General features: G+C 43.0%; 1 protein-coding gene across 4 annotated transcripts in view; it reads left to right on the top strand.

The window, feature by feature from the left end:
- PAX5 (paired box 5) overlaps nt 1–16861 on the top strand; it is a 547862-nt gene that overhangs the window by 124910 nt on the left and 406091 nt on the right. For all 4 annotated transcript variants that reach the window (XM_086961679.1, XM_086961678.1, XM_086961677.1 and 1 more), the window contains exon 5: nt 5531–5659. In XM_086961679.1, coding sequence (XP_086817805.1) covers nt 5531–5659 — 129 coding nt within the window. The remainder of the gene's footprint in view (nt 1–5530; nt 5660–16861) is intronic.

Raw genomic sequence — 16861 nt, 5'->3', positions numbered from 1 at the left:
TTTGCACCCAAGCTTTTTTTATGCCTAAATTGTGACTGACAATACAATCAATGCAAACATTGTGAAACAATCCCTTTTGCCAAGAGTGCCCCTAGCAAATTGTATTCAGTAATAACGCCTGCTTCCAATAGAGGGCAAAATGGTCTGAAGCTATTTATTTTCGTTCTTAAATATAGGCCTGGCTGTTTGATATACAATGGACATCATCCACACAACACTGACACCCCACAAATCTCACACTCCCAAAAATCCACCAGTTCATGGAGGAGACACTTTATTGCAATGGGATTTCGTTTATTTGTGTGTGTATAGTTCGGTTGTAAAATGTTCATTACTTTGTTTAACTCAACACCCCCTTTTTAAGTCGAGCCTAGACAGTGCTTCCAAGACATGTTGTATTGTATTCTATGTGTATTAAAAAATTAACTGCTTTCTATTGGCAGTTAGCTGTGCCATTCAAAAATGTAGCCTTTGTATTGGTGTTGGGTTGTAAAAGTCCCTCCCTTCTCTCCTTCTGGCGATTTCACTTAGTGAGTATTTAGTTTGGCCTTCACACTGTGCAGCGTGTGATGGCCCTTGTTTACAGAGAGGTGCATCTATTAGCAATTATCCTTATCTTAACTGCAGTTTCACTTCAATTCCGACCTAAAGAAGCCCTGTGCCTTTGTTAATGTTTTAACGTGCATCTGTTATGAACTATCCTGATGGTAACTGCGTTATGACTTTTATTCCAACAGTCAAACCTAAAAATAACATTAAAAAACCACAGAGCATTTTATTTTACAAATATTAAACATTGTGTGTAATTAATGAAATAATAAGGTAGAGCGTTTTTAGTTTCCACTTCTGTTGAAGTTGTTGGGGTTTGTTTTGCCAGCGGACATGGGCAGAGATGGAGAGTCATGTAAGGTGTGGCTGGAAGTAAATCGCAGTGCATATGCAGTTGTTTTGGCATCAGCTTTTTCGAGCTAACAATGGTGAGCAGCGGCAGGACCCGGTTCAATTAAAGCTGTGTCCGTTGGTGTGATTAATACAACTGTACCAAACAGTCAAACATAAAAATAATTTAAAAAAATCATGGAGCATTTTATTTTACTAATATTAGGCATTGCGTGTCATTAAAAAATACGGTAAATCATTTATTTTTTCCTTTTCCGTTGACGTTGTCGGGGTTTGTTTTCAGTTTTGCTACCACTGCTCTTTAATACTTTCACTGCTCATTAAAGCAGTTCAATATATATCCCCCAAGAGGCATGGACTTTTCGACTTGTATTTAGCTGCGTTGTACTGAGGTTTGGTTCAGTCCACTGCTGCATTAACTCTCCTTGTCATGACGCTTAAACATGTAACTTTGCATCACTTTCCTTTACACATTGAATCTAAGAAATCACATGAGACTGGAATGGTTGAAAATTTTAAGTGAGAAGTTTTGATCAAAAATGAGATAACTTATAAGAAATCTGTTATCATGTTACATTTACTATTAAATTGACAGGCCCGCTGTCCAAGATCCTCATCAATTCTAATTCACCCAACAGTCCATTTGTAATAGCGACTTCCTTTTGTAATGCAGCTACTCACTGTTGCTCTCCTTTTCTGTGCTATGTTGTGGTTGGCTTGTGTTCTACTATATGTGTGTTGCTGCCTTTGCCTCCAGGGTCTTCACAACTCAAACTCACAAGGGGCTCATTCGTCCTGTTGGAGTTACCATCTGACACCATTTTTAGATGTACATCATCCAGGCAAATTATCTTGGAGCTTTTCCAAGCCCTCAACACAGTTCATGCTAACATCAGTGGCTACTTTTTTTCCATCTGAGCACCCCTCTATCCAACATTTATTAGCCTAGCTCACGTTGTGTTTAGTTGCACCATTGACTTTCCTTTAAATTGTTCTGCCATGGGAGCTGCCAAAGTGTTTGCCCATCTGTCGTCCAAGTCATCTTATAGATCTCACCCTGCAAGGCACCAATCCTCATACTGAAATTCACTTGTCATAGTATACATGGCATAGAACTGTTCAACCCTTGTTCAACGTTAAAGTCCCATGTTATGATTAGATATTTTAAAAATACTTCAACATTATTCCCTCTCAACTGTTTAGGGCTCCGTAATGTATAATTGGAGATTAAGGCAGACATTTTGTCATGATCCCAGACTCCCCCACTTACCTTTTTTATATCTCTCTATAAACAATCTATCTTTCGGTAGTGTTTCTATTAAAAAATGGCTACTGTTCAATTGCTCATGAAACGTGCCTTTGGTCAAATTTCAGTGAAATTGTTTTGCCAGCAATACTATCTCTTGATGTAACAGATTTGCATCATTGTCAGTATTTCTAATTTGATTGCAGACCAGAATACCCATATGGTGGGGCTCCACCAGCTTTCTAGACTAAAATGCCTGATGCTAATAGACAACTCATGGTAGTGAGCGGTGACGGCTTTCGTGTCTCTCTCCCTGGGAATTTGTATACTCTACTCTCTAGGGCTGGGATCACATGACCAGAGTGAGGGGCAGGCATCTTCATCACTCTCTAGGTCCAAAGTGGAGGGAGAGAGTAGGTCTACTGCCAGTGTCACAATTTCAGGTACTGTGGTGCCTGCTACCATTAGTGTTTGCAGCCCTGTTTGCTATCTTAGAATGTTAGTTAAAGAAGTTAACACTTATGATGGTGGATGGAGTGCCATTCACTATAAAGAACAGAGGTTTCCTCCTGTCAAGTTGAAAATGATGGCTAGGATTTCTGAATAGGATATAACAAGAGTGAGCATTTTTCTCTGTGTTTGAAATTCTCACTATTTCACTAGCTTGGATCTAGGCACTTTATTTAGAGGCTTACGATTTGCAATATTTTTCTCTGTCTGAAATATTTTATCTTGTCAGCATTGTCCCTTAGTGGCCTTTCAGGTGCAGAAGCCCAGGTGGCCAGGGATCGCATTGTGAAATCACAGTTTAGTACTCTGAGATGATAAGGGTGGCACTGTGGCCAAAATGCTCTCTGAACAGCATTTGCCTTATGGTATGCCCATAAATTGTACATTTAGAGAATGAGCTCTGATCACGCAGTATGTTTTAACATATTTTATTAGCTCATAAAGGTTTTTATGGCTTCTGTAAAAACCTCTTCTCAATATCCTTCTTTATTAATCTTATTTGAGAACAATCATTTGACATTACCGTTTGGAACTCACTACTTTGGCTAGTGCATAAGGTATAAGATTTGTGTTTTTAGAACATGCATTATTTTACTAATTGTGGATGATTTTATAATAAAAAGGCATACAACCTGTTTTTACCCTCCAAGTTGACCTTTCAGACCTGAAGTCAACAGCCTGCTATTTAGTTCATCACAATCCCTATCCACCAGTATTTCACCACATTAGCAGCATTGTTAACACAACCAATAGGTTTGTTTTGGTTCTCACGCTACATCTAGTCATCATCAGGCACTGGCACCTATTAGAATGTGGTGCATATTTTATTGCTTGAAGTTGTATAGGTAGTTTTTGGGTCAAATGCGAAGACAATAGTAAGGCTGTCATTAGCTTGAGCTTTACCAGTTCCATGGTACTATCATAGATCTGCATCTCATGACTGTAGTTTGCGAATTTTACCTGGTAATGCGCTTAGGCAAAGAAAAATCTCAGAATGAATTTGATCAGATCTTTGCCTAGTTTGAGAATATCTGTCAGTGTATATTCTAGTCTGCAGTTTTTTTCTTCAGATTAATATTTTTTTCCATAGAATGTTCCATTTATTTTAGGATGCTCACTTTCTATGACTGTAATATCTTCTCCAATTCAGATCATTTGAAGCAATGAAGTTTTATTTTTGGTGATGACTAGCTGTAGAGAAAAAGTTAGCAATGGACTGTGAGGCATCCCATAAAAATGATGCTGGGACATGTAGTGTGACATCTAAAATCTGGATATGTCAACTGGGTGTTGATTTTTGTAATGCTTGATCTATGTTTCTGAAGCTGTCAACTAAATATACTAATGGCCCATTAAAAATTGATTCTACACGTTTCCCTCTACCGAGGGTATCCACCGCCGATCCGAAAGTAAATGTTATATAATGAAGATCCCTACTATGTCTCCATGGGCAGCAGAGCTTTATGTTTATATTCGGCTCCTTACGAGAATTGTCTTCTGGCATTTTGCTTGTATAGAACATCATCATGAGTTCCCCATAGATTGTTTCGAATTTGCATTTGTTTTTCAGTGTTGCAATAGCAGTATGATGTGTTGCTGAATGAATCTTGCCTTGTAAATTCTCAAATTAAGAGCCAAATATACATTTTAGAGATTATATAACCTCGTAATTGATATTTGGTCTTTTTCACTTCTTATCTATAGTATGATCTTGAGGTGTGTTTCAATCTTTGTGAACTCTATTCAATTGAACTTTTAGGTTGCTGAAGATGTGTTGCCATGCTTGAAACACATTTATTTGACCAATATTCACTTTGGCACATTGGTCATTGATTTAGTGATAAGACAAGTAAAGTTTGCATATATTGTACTAAATACAGGTTCCAGGACATTGAGCGTCCTTTGATCCACATAAAATGTTGCTCAGTGAATTGCTGCTGGATTATTCTAGATATTTTAATCAACTCTACTATATTCTAGTCAATGCTTTAGCTTAAAAAGGTACTAAAACTGCTAGTGATTCACTGTATTTCTTTGACCACTTTAAAGGGCTTCAGAGAAGAGCAGGTTAGGATCTGTATACTAGACTCTATTGTTTGTGTTGTTGCAGAATCTACTGCCCCCAAGTGATTGAAAGAGTGCTCAAATTTATCTCAGTGACTGGTGATTGCTCAGGGCCACAATCCAGTTCGTGACTTCCCACCCACTGCACCACTCTAGATCGAAAAAAGATTGTTTTGGTCTGTCGCCTGTTCCTGAATGCAGTTATTACAGTCCTTTCATTGTTCTCAATGTAATTGTTAATAGTTGTCAAGTGCCAAAAATAAATTCTGTATTTCTTGTTTTGCTGTCATGTGGCAGTGATGCCACAGCATTTTTACTGTCATCCCTTTGGGTCATTCACTGTGCTTTTTGACTTGTGTGCCTTTGTGGCTTTTCATACTTTGAGTAAGTCCCATTGATTGACACATTAGTATTGTCCATCCTGGGGATTCACTGAGCCATCAGCAATGAGTTATGATCAGAAAATGACAATGGTTTCATCTTAAAGTGCTCCTCAGACACCAGCAAACGCTATCCGAAGTCGAACCTGTCTTTGAAACAGATATGAGCAACCCACCAACAATGACAATCTTTTTATGTTAAATGCACCTATATATCTAAATGTGCGCCTTTCAGTGTGTCTTTACAGCAGCTGTGGGTGCTTAATTTGTTCGTCTGGTCTACATGAGCATAGAAAACCTCACAACTTCTGTGTTTTTTCTTTTACTGTCTCTTCTTCTTTTAAAGAAAATACATCTGTTCACCACCATCCATCATTTGTAGTGGTTTTTCTCTTTGCAAAGTTGAGTAATTTATAATTCATTGTCTCAGCTTCTACAGGGTCTGTGACTCAGGTGTCCTCAGTGAGCACTGACTCAGCAGGCTCCTCCTACTCCATCAGTGGCATTTTGGGAATTACAGCCAGCAGTGCTGATACCAACAAGCGCAAGAGGGACGAAGGTAAGACAGCCATTTTGTCTTACTGTGCAAAACATAGTTACAATTGAAGCTGATGTTCAATTCTCTTAAATTATTCCAATTGCTCATTTGTTGAACATACTGCCGGACTCTATGTGTCTGCTTTTTCTGAAAATGTAACCTTCCTGTCTTTCACTTTTATTGCTCTATATTGCAAAAACATTCTTAGTACATTAACAATGAGGATAAAGTCAATAATATTGCTGAGAGTGCTTTGGGTGTTACCCTTCCCGCCATTTTGTTAAGTTCTATTTTTTTTGTTCATTCATTTATTTTGTAATTGTACATTACTGTTACTTTTGGATGACTTCTATTGACTGCGGGTCCCTGTCCTAGTGTATGGGTCCTGGTTCTTGCGCTACTCTGGATTGCTACTGGTTCCTGAATCTGCACTCACTTGAGTAGAGCTCCTCGTTGTTAGTAGCAGAACAGTTAGTTTATGTATGTTTTCAGAGATCATTCTTTGTGTTGACTGTACTTTGCTGTGTTTTCTTCTTGCCACAAGCATTGAGTTACATTGGACTAATACTATGGCTGGCTATTCTTCATTTTAGAGAGGCTGGCATTATTTTAAATATTTGACATCAGCCTGGGGGCCAGGGCTGGTAGTTGACACTTTTTGAAGTGACTGTAGCCTTCTATTTTGGTTTCAACTTTCTCTTTAACAATAGTTTGATAACCTTCAATTAATGTTTTCGTATGATTTGTTCCAGTGTTGCACAACGAATTTCTCATGCATTCATTTTTATGGTGAGAGGATGTGTTGAGGTGTCAATGAGTTAAGTGCCAGAGTACTTCACCTCACAATTTTGCCAGGACTATAACTTTCTTGAAACAGTGAGGGAACGTCTGAAAACAAGAACAGCTTCCCTTCAAAATGCTGTACTCTCATGTCATTCCCGAAAATGATTTTAAGTGTCTAGTTTGCAAGTGGTATGATGTTTTGAAAACAAACATGTGTCGATTGAAAGATCCCACCGTATATGAGCCTGTATCCTTTCCATCATATCCTCAGTAAAGTTGACTGTTTTTTTCAACAAAAGTGAATTCAACATTGTGCCACTCACAGAACCTTCCAAGCGCTGAGCAAAGGACGAGTTTCAGCGGACCCACGCCCAATTGTTTGCAAGCCCTACTGGAGGTCGCGCTGCTGGTGGGAGCTCCTCCGTGATCCCCGGAGTGTCCAACAGCTCCCAGCGAGCGCTTGACCAAACTCTCATTGGCTGCCTGCACCGGGGGACTGCGAGGCCCAGAAGCCCTTGCTTCTACCACCTGGCGCCTCTTCCCCCGGCGGTAACGCCCACCATCAGCCGCCGCCTATTTACCTTTCGTGACACCCGCTCCGCGGGTGCCACTCACAGAACCTTCCAAGCGCTGAGCAAAGGACGAGTTTCAGCGGACCCACGCCCAATTGTTTGCAAGCCCTACTGGAGGTCGCGCTGCTGGTGGGAGCTCCTCCGTGATCCCCGGAGTGTCCAACAGCTCCCAGCGAGCGCTTGACCAAACTCTCATTGGCTGCCTGCACCGGGGGACTGCGAGGCCCAGAAGCCCTTGCTTCTACCACCTGGCGCCTCTTCCCCCGGCGGTAACGCCCACCATCAGCCGCCGCCTATTTACCTTTCGTGACACCCGCTCCGCGGGTGCCACTCACAGAACCTTCCAAGCGCTGAGCAAAGGACGAGTTTCAGCGGACCCACGCCCAATTGTTTGCAAGCCCTACTGGAGGTCGCGCTGCTGGTGGGAGCTCCTCCGTGATCCCCGGAGTGTCCAACAGCTCCCAGCGAGCGCTTGACCAAACTCTCATTGGCTGCCTGCACCGGGGGACTGCGAGGCCCAGAAGCCCTTGCTTCTACCACCTGGCGCCTCTTCCCCCGGCGGTAACGCCCACCATCAGCCGCCGCCTATTTACCTTTCGTGACACCCGCTCCGCGGGTGCCACTCACAGAACCTTCCAAGCGCTGAGCAAAGGACGAGTTTCAGCGGACCCACGCCCAATTGTTTGCAAGCCCTACTGGAGGTCGCGCTGCTGGTGGGAGCTCCTCCGTGATCCCCGGAGTGTCCAACAGCTCCCAGCGAGCGCTTGACCAAACTCTCATTGGCTGCCTGCACCGGGGGACTGCGAGGCCCAGAAGCCCTTGCTTCTACCACCTGGCGCCTCTTCCCCCGGCGGTAACGCCCACCATCAGCCGCCGCCTATTTACCTTTCGTGACACCCGCTCCGCGGGTGCCACTCACAGAACCTTCCAAGCGCTGAGCAAAGGACGAGTTTCAGCGGACCCACGCCCAATTGTTTGCAAGCCCTACTGGAGGTCGCGCTGCTGGTGGGAGCTCCTCCGTGATCCCCGGAGTGTCCAACAGCTCCCAGCGAGCGCTTGACCAAACTCTCATTGGCTGCCTGCACCGGGGGACTGCGAGGCCCAGAAGCCCTTGCTTCTACCACCTGGCGCCTCTTCCCCCGGCGGTAACGCCCCTTATACCTCCCCATAAAGTTAGCTGCATTCCACGCAACGCGGGACGCGCGCGTGGAGAAGCGCGAGGCGAAGCCCGGGCCAAGGGCGGGCCCGTTTAAGCCCGTTCAAGACCGGGTAAGACTGGACTGGGCCACCCCCTTGATAGCGTATCCTCTGTGTTGTTATTGTAGTACTTGTATTATAAACCCCGACTTTCCGGTTAATTAACTTAGCGCTATACTCATTAATTACGTATCATGTCACCTAGGCTTACTAGAAACACCAAGCCTACCCATGCTGCACAGGTCAAAGGACCTATAGATCAATTTATTGCTAAAGCAAACGATGCCATAAATCAAGGTGTTCTTTTACTTGAAAGGAGAGTCTCCCAGGATTTGGCCGCAGCCAGACGCTCCTCCCTGGGACTACTGGCGGCAGCCAAAACTCCGCAACGCTCTGTAGACGCTGGTTTACAGCTGGAGACTCATACTGTCCCTGGAATAGTGGATTTATCAGTATCCATCGATCTCTCCACTACTCACATTTCACCCTCTTCTCCACCACATACTCCCCCGTCACTCGAGAGAACTCCACTTCTCTTTACTATCCCTCCCGAGGAGGATTCTCCTTCTTCTCCCTCCTTAAATGCAAGGGGTCAGAGGGAGGGGGCCATTCCGAAAAAGAGGAAAGTGAAAAAGGGTGCTAAAAAAACCTCCCACAATAACGTCATCATACAACAGGATCCCCTGATACCCCCCTCAGATCACCCCCTTCCTTCAGCTTTATCCCCATCTTACCCAGCACTGTTTCAACAGTCAACGCTTACCACAGCGCCTGAAATAATAAATCTTTCGTCAGACACACTTAACCAAAACCCAAGTGGCAATTTACATAGCGAACTGGCTCCCAGTACACATGAGACCTTCTCTTTGGTGTCTATAGAGGCTTTAATTAAGTTACATCTGAAACCCATTGAGCTAACACTTTTGAAAATTTTAAAATCTCTAGCCTCATTAACAAAAGACTTAAATGATCAGAAAAGTCTGACCATAATCCCAACACCCTCACTCCCAGTGTCTCAACCTCAAAATCCCAAACCTAAAAATGCAGGTAAAACCAACCCTCTGCAAACATCCAAACCACAGAAAGTGGCGACCACCACAGCGGTGGTTCACCAGAATTCCACCAAATCACCTAGCAAACCAGCGCAGCAAATACCAACTAATAACGCAGCTAAAAACACTTCCATCTCTTCACGTCCTGCTCCTTCTGTAGCAAAGGCCCAACCCGTCACAATAACTACAACAACCCCGGCAAAATCCTCGACAAAAACCCCAGCCTCAAAAAACGTCTCTTATAACACAAGACGTAACGGAGCCCGGCCTGTTCACCTTCCCCCAGAAGCGACCCCGTACATTATCATTATGACCGGGGTCCCAGTTCTGCGTACCAATTCTGAAGAACCGGGATGGTCTCTAAAAAACAAAATAATCCACTGGTTGTCACTGAATCGCCCACTTCCTCCATATTCTAATAACAGAATTGTCTCGGTACGCAGAGTCCCGTGGATCGGGAGGGAGCGTAAAACGATCCCAGGAGATTGTATAATCATAAACTTTGAGGATCCCCAAACTGTCGAGTTGATCTCCTCTTGGGGTCCCCAAACATCCCCTGAGGGAATCGGCACTAAAAGACTAGCCTTTTTCTATCCTCCAGCTAAACCCATGCAACCAAGCCCCGAGTGGAACTGGACCCAGGTAGGCAACTGGAACAGTAACTCGGATTGGTCAAACTGGGCTGGACAAGGAGGCAGAGATAACATGCCATATCTAGATTGGGGGGGCGTCCCTACTTATAATAGGTTTGACTGCCTAGAAATGGTGGACTGACCACCACTCTCCACCGTCTTGGAAGACAGGAATATATCCCCCTCCAGCCCTCTATCCTTGTCGCCTGTAAGTTCCTTCCAACTCCCAAGCCCATCGACTCGAATAAGGTCACCACTAATTACATTAGCTACAATTGCCACAGATGATATAAACCTCTGTCAAAGCGCTGATATTCAGCCCAGTCCCGCTATCATATGTAACACGCAAGGTGACATTCTGTCCCTCTCTCCAAATTTCGATCCATGCGCAATAACTAAGACTCCTTCGCACATAGGATGCCCAGCGTATGGTACTGAAACCCCGTCGTTCCACCTAGTTTCAATAATATTCTGGAACGTTGCAGGTCTCCGATCCAAGATTGTACTGGCACCTTGGTTAGACTTTGTCATCACGCATCAGATAATTTGCCTGCAAGAGACCTGGACAATTAACCCACTGCATATACAAGGATACATAACACTTCACTCCCCAGCCAGTCCAACAACACATGGTAGACCCATGGGGGGCCTTGTGGTTTATATTTCTAACACTTTAGCAGCAAAGAAAACCATAACCCTACGTACCACACCAAATTATCAAATTATTCTGCTCACTTTTAAAAATGGTACATCTTACACTCTTATAAACTTTTACAACAATTTAACACCAGCAGATTGTGCAAAGACTGTGTCTGATATTTCTTTGTATATAACTGAACAACGTGTTAAGTATCCTTCAGCTATGAGCAATGTAATATGGGGAGGGGATTTTAATGTACAACTGTGCCCTAACTATAAGAAAACTGTCTGTGGCCTCTTAGATGAACATGATTCCCCGTTGACCCACTTTACCCATACCCCTGTAGGAGACTCTTTTAATGATAGCCTAATGTCCCTAGAAGTGATGTTCGCAAATGAACTCGTAAACCCACCTGTGGAATTTAGACCTACCTTTCATGGCAGGGGTTGTCGTAGCACCATAGATTTTATACTATGTTCTTATCCTGTAATGGGTACGCTACACCAATTTACTACAGGCTCAGAAATAGCCGGCGATCATTTCCCTAACAGTATTAAGATCAAGTTACCTACGACTGCTCCCAATACACCGAAGAAGAGTTTGCTGACCCAAAAAGCACTGACAATGGATAAAACAAACGGTTACTCTGTGAAATGGTCAAGTGTTGACCCATCAGTTACCTCAAGTAAGGTCATAGCTAAGGCTCTCCCCTGGATTTCCACCTGTCTCGATGAGGACTCCTCCCATGAGCAAATTATTACTAGCTTCGGAGAAATCCTCAATACCATCCAGAAGGTATTAATCCGAAAGCCCAATCCAGGTAATCACTCTGAGCCTCGATGGTTCAACACGGCTTGTCGGAAAGCCCTAACCGCTTTAAAAAAAGAGCTACACAACCCAAATAGAGATAAAGATACTGTAGCTAAATTAAGAATAGAATACAAGCAGGCCCAAACGAGTTGTAAAAAAGATCACAAAAATAAACTGTGGGCCCAATTACATGAGAGCTGCCAGAGTAAGGACAGCATTCAGTTCTGGCAGATTGTTAAATCCCCATTCCTGCTGGAGGCTAGCTCACACCAACACCTGGATGTGGCCGTGACTGCCGACGAGTGGGTGTCTCACTTTTCAAAGATCTTTAGTGATCAACCCCCGGAACACTCTGCACAATCCACCTCAATAACCGACTCCCCAACAAAAAGGGTCTATCCAATTGATCTTCATTTTACCCTAGGAGAGGTTATAAGTGCACTTTCTTCCTCTAAAACAGGTAAAGCGCCGGGCCCGGATGGTGCACCGCTCGACATATTTATATGTAACTTGGAACTATGGTCCCCAGTCATCACGCAGCTGATGGCCGCAGTCTTAAACATCGGCCTTCTGGATTCTTGGTCTTCCTCGATACTCCTTCCAATTTTTAAGAAGGGTGAAAGAAACAACCCCGCCTGCTACAGACCCATTTCCCTCCTGGATTCATTGGGTAAGGTCGCCGGTCGCCTAATTCTGGAACGCTTACAGGATTGGGCGGCAGAAAAGAACATCATTACTGACCTCCAATATGGATTCCGGGAGGGACTGGGTACTGTTGAACAGGCTCTGAATCTCACCCTTCTTATTGGGAAATATGTGGGAGTAAAACGGGGCAACCTATTCATGGTCTACGTCGACCTTAGTGCGGCGTTTGACTGCGTAATTCACGTCAAGCTGTGGTCCATTCTGGAGGAGCTGGGCGTTGATCCTCCCCTCATCAAATTTCTGCGCGAGCTTTATACAGATGCCTCGGCTTGCGTAAGATATGGTAGGGGTGGAGAGTTAACATCCTCCTTTCCAGTAACTCGTGGAGTACGGCAGGGTTGTGTCCTGGCTCCCTTCCTGTTTAACTTATACACTAACGGTTTGGAAGAAGCCATGCTAGAAGGGAGTCAGGACCTACCTACCATTAATCACCGCCCTATTCCAGCGTTACTTTACGCTGACGATTCTGTACTTTTTGCTAGGACCCTAGTACAGCTCCAGAAACAGCTCGACAAATATTGTACCTACATGCTTTCGCTTGGGCTAAAGGTGAACAAGACCAAGACCTTTGTAATGCACTCCGGGCCCAAGGTAAAAAGTTCCAAACATCTTTGTATCGAGCTCACCAAACTGGAACGTGTGAGGGAATACCCCTATTTGGGTATCTTAATAGACGACCACCTGACATGGAAAAGGGCATTGGTAACCAGAAAATTACTCTTTCAACGAGCTACCTCTGCCCTTGTTTCATTTTCCAGAAAACTGGGTAAACCAACTCCATCAGCGCTCCTCAAGATCTTCCAAGCCAAATGTCAGAGTATCGCCACGTATGGAGCTGGGGTATGGGGTTATGCTAATGTTATGGAATTGCAAAAAGTCCAAAATGTCTTTACCAAATATCTGCTGGCCCTCCCACAGAGTGCCCCCACCTATGGATGTCACATCGAGCTCGGGATTGACTATTTGGTAGATCACATCAAATGCCAACCTGTACTCTTGTGGCATCGTGTTTGGTCCAAACCACAATGTCATCTTACACGTGCCCTGATCTCTGAATGTTTAGAGATGTCAGCCTGGAAAAACATCCCGTGGCTGGCGTATGTGGTTAACTTCCTGAAAGATCTGGATCTCACTGAGTATATTATCGAGCCATCTTCTATCAGTGGGATAAGCAGAAAATCCTTGAAAAACCTATGTCTCAGTCATTTAAGGGAAATGCGCTTGTCTGGTGAAGTTTCCAAGCAATCTAATGCACATATTCTGATGGTTCAAGTGTCACCAGGCATACAGCCTTACCTTACATATTACATAACTAATCACGAAAGGTATTTATTAACCAGGTTTCGATTTAATTTGTTTTTTCGTTTGGTTTCTTTCCCAAAAATGTCAACTTGGACTCATGATCTGGGGAAATGTCCTTGTGATAAAGTATCCTCGCAATCAACCATGCATACAGTATTGTTTTGCCACTATTACACTGAAATACGTAGGCGCTGGGTTTTACCAGTGCTGCGCCAGATGGGGTTGAGGACCTGTCGCCCGGCGTTTCTAGCGCTACAACAGCTTGATACTCAATATGTGGCAAAAAGCTTAGCTATGTTTTTGAAATTAAGCCTATCAACTCGCAAAGCTATAGAACTGATCCCTAATTGAACATCTGTATATCTGTATTTATCACGTTCCGCGAACCCCAATGTATTTCTTTCTCATTTATTCATTTATTTTAACTTGTACTGTAATAATGTATTGTAATAACAATAATGCGCCTTATTCATGATGATGTGTTTTAAACAATTTGTGTACTTTTTATGATTATCAAAATGATTAATCGAATAAAAGACTTTTTGATTTGATTTGATTTGAATTCAACATTTAGAATTTGGGCATGAGGATTGCACACAAAAAATACGGATTTTTCTATAGAATCTGAAAAGACTTGAATATATAACAGTATATGAAACTGTCTTAGAATATTTTGAACAAAAATATCACCCTGCTGCCCATAGATGAATAAGCTGCTGGGCAAACATTGGGGTTTTTAAAACTGGGTAATTGAAGTGAGGGGGAAAAGCATAGGTTCAAACTATAGGGAGGCAGTTCGTAGATGTTAAAGCTTTCTACAGGGTTTTGTTGCAATGCTACATGTTGAAATTATGCTTTTTTCGTCTCGTGTAGTAGTTCCTAGTGCAGCTAAACTGAAAATCAAACGATCTCACTAGTCCTTATTGGGTTGCATTCTCTATCAATTGGAGATAGAGCAGTTTTATTTTCACGTAGATATTTACTGAATCAGTTATTTCCCTTTTTAGCCCATTGTTTGTCGTGCCAGGTTGGCAGATAATATTTATTAACCTTGTTTCTGGCAGAAGAACACCTATCGTCGATTGTACAGGTTTCCTTTTGGGGGGGGGGGGGTTGCAATTGATCGTAATTAGAGTGATAGCTAAGGATAAGATTAAGAAGAGTGAGTCTGTCAGTTACTTTGTGATGCCTTATTATATCTTTGTGGATATGGACAAGAAATCTGGTGGCGTGGGACCGTAATGTTGCCACAAATATTGACATGTAGCAATGGGGTCTTCAGTCAGTCTTTGAGCCAGGCGTACTCAGATTGAACATTGCGCACCTCGACAAACAGTCCAGCCACCAGGATGCCGGCACACAGGGAGTAGAGCCACACAAGATGGCTTTATAGGGCTTTGGGTGGGAGCCTCAACTCTCCGTCCTTACTGTTTCATCAGCATCCTGTAGGACTACTCTTGCAAGCTGTTTATATGAAATATGGCACCATGACCAAAAAGCTCCAAAGCACACTGCTTTTTCGTGTGAAACAAGACAAAGAAGAGACAGTTGATTACGTACTTTAGAAACGTTAGGGAATTGTCCACTATTTGGCCCTGAATGAAACGTGAGAAATGAAAAGACACTTTTTTTTTAATGTATTGCAAAATGTACATACACATGGCACTGAGCAAAGTAGACCACTGTTCTCTGCTAGCGTTGACCACCATACTGCAGCATGTATTTATGTTTATAAGCAAATTTAACGCAAGGGAGGCGGGCGACAGGAGTTGGTGTAGTATTTTAATGAGTATAGTATGTGGATGTGTACCTTTTTCATGAGTTCCTACTCTCCCTTTGATACATTTGCAAGCTTTGAGATCGCCTGGATATCAACTGTAGATGTCACTTGGCTGTCATGTTTGCGGCTCCTAATGGTTGGGGCTGATTTTCTCACTTGTTTGGACTTAAGTGAATATGTTTCACTTTGAGGTTTACCACAGCATGCTTCACAATAATGCATATTTTTACTATTCCTGTATTGATAGAGGCGACATGTGCAGATTCATGAAAGTTTAAGTTACGTCAAAAATGCGGTGTCGTTTTGTACATTTCAATGGATGAGGGCAGAAATATTTATTTATTTGAGAATATATATAGACCGCAAACAAGCCCCAAAGGGTATCAGAATGCTTTACTTTGAGTAAAAATTTACCTCCATGTAAGTCATTTACATAAAAGCAGTTTAAAAATTGCAAATAAGGGCAAACAAGGTGCAAGAGTTCAACATTTGAAGTATCAATTTGTTTGTTAAGTGCAAGGTATTGAAGGACATAATTGTTTTTTAAACTCTTGGTTTAACAAGTGAAAGTTCTAAACAAGAGTCTTGGTATGATTAAATTGATTATTTGTGTCGGTATAGATGTAAGGCATTAAATATGCCCACTCATAACATGCCCACCATTTATAGGAGCAGCATCCTGCTGAATATGGAATGGTGAGAGCAGTCTAGAATTTCAATTCCTCTCAGGTAGTGCCTGTAAGGCACTAAACATTGCTTTATGACCCCTTGCTTGACCGCTTGCAGTCATTGTACCGCCTATCAAATAATAGGGTGAATTTGCTCCCTGGTGTGGCTCTCGGGGTCATCCGGACTTAAACTCCGCCCCAAGGCATATGGTTCCCGAACCTCCATCTGGGCTGCCTTCTTACTTTCAGTGTTGAATACTGGACACAAGTCAACACGTGGGACCATGTAGAGTTGCGGGCCTGGCCTCATGTGAGAATCCCATCATGACAGACAGCTGCAGAATGTATAAGGAGGAGGCCAGCAGTGGAGGTGATGAGGTGAGTTGTTTGTCAAGCTGAAGTTGGAGGATATGGGTTGCTGTTTTTGCCTTAAACACTGAAGGTCAGTCATGAAGGGCCAGCATCTGGACTCTGTTCAATGGTAACCACCCAGAGTGGAACATGAGGAAACCAACTGATATCTGTGTTCACCATCTATAATTTCCAGCGCATTACAACATCCAAATAATTGTGGCCTCACTCAGCCGTTGATTTCCAAACATGTTAGCCTCGAGGAGAACCAAAAATTTGATTTTTTAGAGTAAATTCCCCATTCACATGATCAAAATCAGTATTAGTGGAATATACACTTGTGAATAAAGACAATCGACCAGAGTAGTGGATTGTCCTTGTTCGTAAATGCAGGATAAAGGGTTGCAATATTTTCAGAGGCAGGTGGTGTTACCCTTCAAAGTGATGTGAGCACCCACAAATCGATAAATTTGAGTGTATTGTCAAATAATATGCAGGTAGTTTCCCACAACGGAAATGCACACAAAACTACTGTTCTGAAAGAATTTTCAGTTTGGGAGAGTGAAGGAAGCTTTTCCAAATGCCATGGAGGCAGAGGTGTATGGGGATTTTAGCTGCGAATATTATTTTTCCTGTGGAAATATATGTGTCCAATGTATATTCCCATCATCTGTTCATGCAGACATTTCCATCTGGTGGAAATTCTGCATGCTACATTTTGCAAAATTGGG

This window comes from Lissotriton vulgaris, chromosome 3_1 (assembly GCF_964263255.1).
Source record: "Lissotriton vulgaris chromosome 3_1, aLisVul1.2, whole genome shotgun sequence".
In the NCBI taxonomy this organism is placed as follows: domain Eukaryota; kingdom Metazoa; phylum Chordata; class Amphibia; order Caudata; family Salamandridae; genus Lissotriton; species Lissotriton vulgaris.
Note: the sequence above shows the minus strand (reverse complement) of the source record. Positions and strands in the feature narration are given on the sequence as shown.